This window comes from Hippopotamus amphibius, chromosome X, assembly GCF_030028045.1.
Source record: "Hippopotamus amphibius kiboko isolate mHipAmp2 chromosome X, mHipAmp2.hap2, whole genome shotgun sequence".
NCBI classification, from domain to species: Eukaryota; Metazoa; Chordata; class Mammalia; order Artiodactyla; family Hippopotamidae; genus Hippopotamus; species Hippopotamus amphibius.
Genome location: NC_080203.1, coordinates 118,138,798 through 118,144,122, shown reverse-complemented (window position 1 = coordinate 118,144,122; position 5,325 = coordinate 118,138,798). Strand labels below are relative to the sequence as shown.

General features: G+C 37.3%; 1 protein-coding gene across 1 annotated transcript; it reads right to left on the bottom strand.

Annotated features, from left to right (window-relative positions):
* Positions 1 to 3,234: 3,234 nt before the first annotated feature.
* LOC130842657 (peptidyl-prolyl cis-trans isomerase A-like) lies at positions 3,235 to 3,795 on the bottom strand. Its single transcript, XM_057719343.1, has one exon. The coding sequence runs from the start codon at positions 3,753 to 3,755 to the stop codon at positions 3,261 to 3,263; it is 495 nt and encodes a 164-aa protein (XP_057575326.1). The 5' UTR covers positions 3,756 to 3,795; the 3' UTR covers positions 3,235 to 3,260.
* Positions 3,796 to 5,325: the final 1,530 nt, after the last annotated feature.

Here is a 5,325-nt window from a genome sequence, read left to right as displayed (position 1 = left end):
GTCTATTCAGCTCTTCTGCCCATTTTTTAATCAAGTTGTTTGTTTTTTGGATGTTGAGTTGCATGAGCTGTTTATATATGTTGGATATTAATTCCTCATTGGTCATATCATTTAGATCTGCATTATTCTCGAAGGCTTTGGGGTTAGACTGGGTTTTTCTTTTAAATGTATAACTATGCTGAGGCTGGCTTCAGGGTGGTCTACTTTTTCAAAAAAATAACAGTTTTTTATAAGCATTTGATCTACAGGATTTGCAAGAGAAATGAACAGAACAAATGCGCCTAAGAGAGAACATATGGCTGGCTCTGGGAATTCTGAATACCTCACTGGGGACAAATCCAATAGACCACATGACACATATTCATGATCTCTATTGTCCTGATTTGGAGTGGAAATTAATTTCCTCTTTGACTTTGGACAAACTTTTAAGGATAATAATGACACTGGTCAGTATTTGTTGAGAACTGGGTTGGCAGGGAATAGATTGAGGATCAGCCCCAAGAATCATCATTGAATGAGCCAAGGGTTCTTACTTTAACGAATAGGATAGAAATAAACATTTCAACAAACACAAGTCCCCCAAATTTCATCTCCTCGAAAAGGAGGATGAAAATTAGTGGCACATATACTAGCAACCCCCCAAAAGAAATCCACTGCAAATTTAGAATTAGAAGAAAAATCAAGTTAATTTTCATTCTTCAGTTATTCTTCATTTGTATCATTAGATTACCATTCTAAAGACAATTGGTGGTGAACAACACTGTGCGATGTGATGAAAAGAGTTGGACTTTGAAGTCAAACACACCTGGATATGAATCTCAGGTTACTAGGTGTGTGTTCTGTGCCTACTTCATTAGGTTGATACCAGGATTAAAGGAGATAAAGAAATACAGAGTATGAACCTGGTGCATAGCAATTGCTCAATCAAATTAACCAGCAGTCACAGTAGTAACAATAGTAATAGCAGTAATAATATTATTTAATAACCTTTCTGAACCTCACTTTCTTCACTGGTAAAGTGAGAAAAATAATACCCACCTTGTAAGGGTTTTGAGAATAAATTTGCAAATAATATAACTTATTTAAAATACCTAAGCCAATGTCTGGCTCAAAGGAGGCATTCAATTAATATAGTTGTTATTTTTATTGGTGTGTTATTATTTGCCTAGGACCTTATGACCTTCCCTCACTGATCCCTGACCCCACTCACTGGACATGTCCTCAAAATCATGTCAGCTATTCAGTCAGTGGACCATAGTTATCTCTCTACCCTAGGGCACATAACATGTAATTAGAAATGTTTATCATCCTGGCCTTTCCTGGTAGCACAGTGGTTAAGAAGCCACCTGCCAAGGCAGGGGACATGGGTTTGATCCCTAGTCCAGGAAGATCCCACATGCTGCAGAGCAACAAAGCCCATGCACCACAACTACTGTGCCTGCGTGCTGCAACTACTGAGCCCTCATGCTGCAACTACTGAAGCCTGCACACCTAGAGCCCACACTCCACAACAAGAGAAGGCACCACAAAGAGAAGCTCGCACACCGCAACAAAGAGTATCCCCCTCTCACCACAACTAGAGAAAGCCCACACATAGCAATGAAGACCCAACGGAGCCAATAAAAAAAAAAAAACTACATTAAAAAAAGAAATATTTGTCCTCCTCATAATACAGCAGATAGGAATATTGGTTTGGTTTGGTCCTCACTATAAGTTCTCTCTGCCTAATTCCTTTGGCACTGTTTCCCCCACTGGCACTCTTTAACTGTTACCAGCCTCCTTTAAATCACTGCTTAAATAACAAGTATTTTTTATCCGAGGGAAGGAAGCAGGATCATTGCTAAGACAAAGTCCTCCAGGCAGTCGCATTAGGAGATTGTGTTGTGGTGAAATCTCTGTTCTAGACAGGCTGTTCAGTCTTTTGCTTGGACAATGGAAGGAGCAACCCAAGGAACACGTGAAATGGGGGCGAACCAAAATCTTGGTCCAGAAAAATACAGGTTGAGCCAAGTGGTAGCAGGTGGGTGGTGAAAAACAGAGACTGCTTCTTATTTTGGAGCTTAGTTATCAACCCCAAGTAATCTCTCTTTTGTTGAAGGGGACCTTTAATCTTTGAAATACAACAAAACCCAGCTTTGATTAAAACCTTTTATTTTGAATTTATGAAGCACCTGAATTTACAAAGTACGGCTCCTGAGAAAGTAAATTGTGCAGAGAAATCTGGCTCCTGATGACAAATCCAAGCACAGAAGAAAAAAAATAATTTCCTGTTCTACTCAGGTTGCTGAGGTTCCTATCTTTTTTATTTATCTTAAATTTCTTTTTGCTTATGTTGTTTCAAACAAGCAATGAATAGAGAATAAACATGTCCTAACTTTTAAAAATTAGCTATTAAATCCTATAGGAGTAACACTCTCATTTTCCATTTCATGTCTTGTGTCCCAATTAAACACAACTATGAAATGATATATACAGTGATATATACAGCATGATTCAATCAAGTCACTTTAAAAATGTTTATATTTATCTTTTTTTCTGAATAGTAAACTAATACATGGTCCTTGTAGAAGAAATGTAGAAATTTCACAAATGTCAAAGAAGGAATAAAGATCACGCGTAGCCCCAGTAGAGAAAGAAACTCTCTTAACGTTAGTGACGTTTGCTCCTATACTTTTCTATGCATTTGTATGTTTTATTTAATCAGAATCATAGTGTACATATTGTCCTTGTGATCACATTTTAAAGTCATTCAGTATCTTTCTCAATATGGTTTTTAGTGGCTGCATAGTATTCCATCAAATGGTTAATTTAGTTTCAAATGGTTAACCATTTGGGTTGTTTCTAGATATTTTTGCTATTTTAACACTTCAGGGAACATTCTTGTACATACATTTGGGCACAGCCTTGATTATTTTTCTAGGATAAATTCCTAAGAAGGGAGTTTCTGTACAAATGGCATGTTTATTTTAAAAGAGTTTTTTTTTTAAAGGGCATTTTTTACTTTGTAGAACCTACCATAAGTACAATTAAATGACCATTCTTGTAATTATTATTTTTTTGTTGTTTAGTTTTTATTTCATAATCATAAACTTTTCAATTCAGCTAAACTTGGAGGGGAATAAGGAAAATATGGAACCCAAAGAACTGCAGTGAGAGCACAAAGATTATAGGATATTTCAAGCAGATGGGGGTGTAGGGGTGCTCTCCTGAGCTACAGAAGGAATGGTCTGGTGGTTAAGATAAAACACAAGTCAAATTTATTAGATTTGTCCACAGTCAGCAATGGTGATCTTCTTGCTGGTCTTGCCATTCCTGGACCCAAAGCGCTCCATGGCTTCCACGATATTCATGCCCTCTTTCACCTTGCCAAAGACCCCATGCTTGCCATCCAACCACTCAGTCTTGGCAGTGCAGATGAAAAACTGGGAACCGTTTGTGTTGGGGCCAGCATTTGCCATGGACAAGATGCCAGGACCCGTATGCTTCAGGAGGAAATTCTCATCATCAAATTTCTCCCCATAGATGGACCTGCCACCAGTGCCATTATGGCGTGTGAAGTCACCACCCTGGCACATAAATCCCGGAATTATTCTGTGAAAGCAGGAACCTTTATAACCAAAGCCTTTCTCCCCAGTGCTCAAAGCACGGAAGTTTTCTGCTGTCTTTGGAACTTTGTCTGCAAACAGCTCGAAGGAGACGCGGCCCAAAGGCTCGCCGTCGACGGCGATGTCGAAGAACACGGTGGGGTTGACCATGGCTAGACTGCGCGGGAGGCTCCGGGGTGGCGGTGTCTGCAAGGCACTCTTGTAATTATTTTTTAAATGACTGACTTCCCAAGTAGTTCTAACAATTTGGCTTCCAATCTGTATCTTCCTCACTGTCTTTCAAAGTCTGAAAGAAGTTTAAAAATCTTTTGTCAAGAACACGTGTCTATCTTTTTACTTTGGGCAACATGGTTGCCATAACTATATGCCATGAAAGCAAAGTGTTCAGTAAAGTCCCAGATATTTGCACACCTAAGACAGATGTTCCTTACAGCCAGTAACTTCCACAAGGGCCAGCATCTCATATCTGTTTACTTCTGTGTCTGTAGACACAGTATAGCATCTGGCACAGAGTAGAAGCTCAAAAACTACTTCTTGAATAAATGAATGAATAAATGAATGAATGATCATCTGGTAAGGATTACATCAATTTGCATTCCCACCAGTAATGAGAAGAGCTCTCATAACCTCAGTCAATTAACTTTAGGCAAAAATTCTATGCGTCCCATAAATGCTCAATTATTTAAAGAGATATCTAAAGGAGTCACTAGCCAATGGTAAAAGCATATGATGTTAATTTACCTACTTCATATATAAATGACCAATAGAAATATGATGCAAGCCACTTAAGTAATTTTAAATTTCTTAGTAGCCACATTAAAAAAATTAAAAGAACTGAGTGCAATTAATTTTAATAATATATTTTATTTAATCCAATAAAATATTTTCACTTCAACATGTAATAAATATTAAAAAGTATTATAATTTTACATTCTCTTTTTCATAATAAGCCTTCAAAATCCAGTGTGTTTTACACTTAGAGCACATCACAATTCAGACACTAAATTTTCATCAAAAACACTTGAACTGTGTTTAGATTTCATAACATTTATAGCTATTCCATACTCAGTGGTGTTCCAAATACACCCAAATTTTTCCAGATATACTACAAAGTTTTCCAATAACTGAATCAAACGTCATTTTTTAAATTTTAATTCAAATAAAATAAAATTCAGTTTCTTACTGACACTAATCATATTTCAAATGCTTAATAGCCACGTGTGGCTAGAGGCCGCTGTATTGGACAGCATTGCAGAGGCCAGCTCTTTAAATGAGTATTTTTTATATGGCCTATTAGCATTTAACAAGTTATTGCATAAATTAGACCTTATTACCCCTGTTTTCAGATGAGAACATGGAGGCTCTGAGAAGTTATCACTTATATAAGATCACACAGCTAGAAATTAGTTGACTCAAATTTAGGCATTTTGACCCCAGAGGCTGAAACCTTCTCCCTGTCCCACTAGCTTAAAAAAAAAGCAAGAAAAAACAGCAAAATGGAACATCTGTTTTAGGTGTGCAAATATCTGGGACTTTCTTAGACACTTTGCTTTCATGGCATATGGTTATGGCTACCATGTTGCCCAAATTAAAAACATAGGCACATGGTTTCGACAAAAGATTTTTGCACTTCTTTCAGGTGCGAAAGACAGTGAGAGAGACATAATTTGGAAACCAAAATGTTGGAGTTTGAGGACATTTTCAATAGTTTATGGTGGTA

Coding starts and splice junctions, on each gene's coding strand:
- LOC130842657 (XM_057719343.1), bottom strand. CDS start 3,755: ATGGTCAACCCCACCGTGTTCTTCGACATCGCCGTCGACGGCGAGCCT.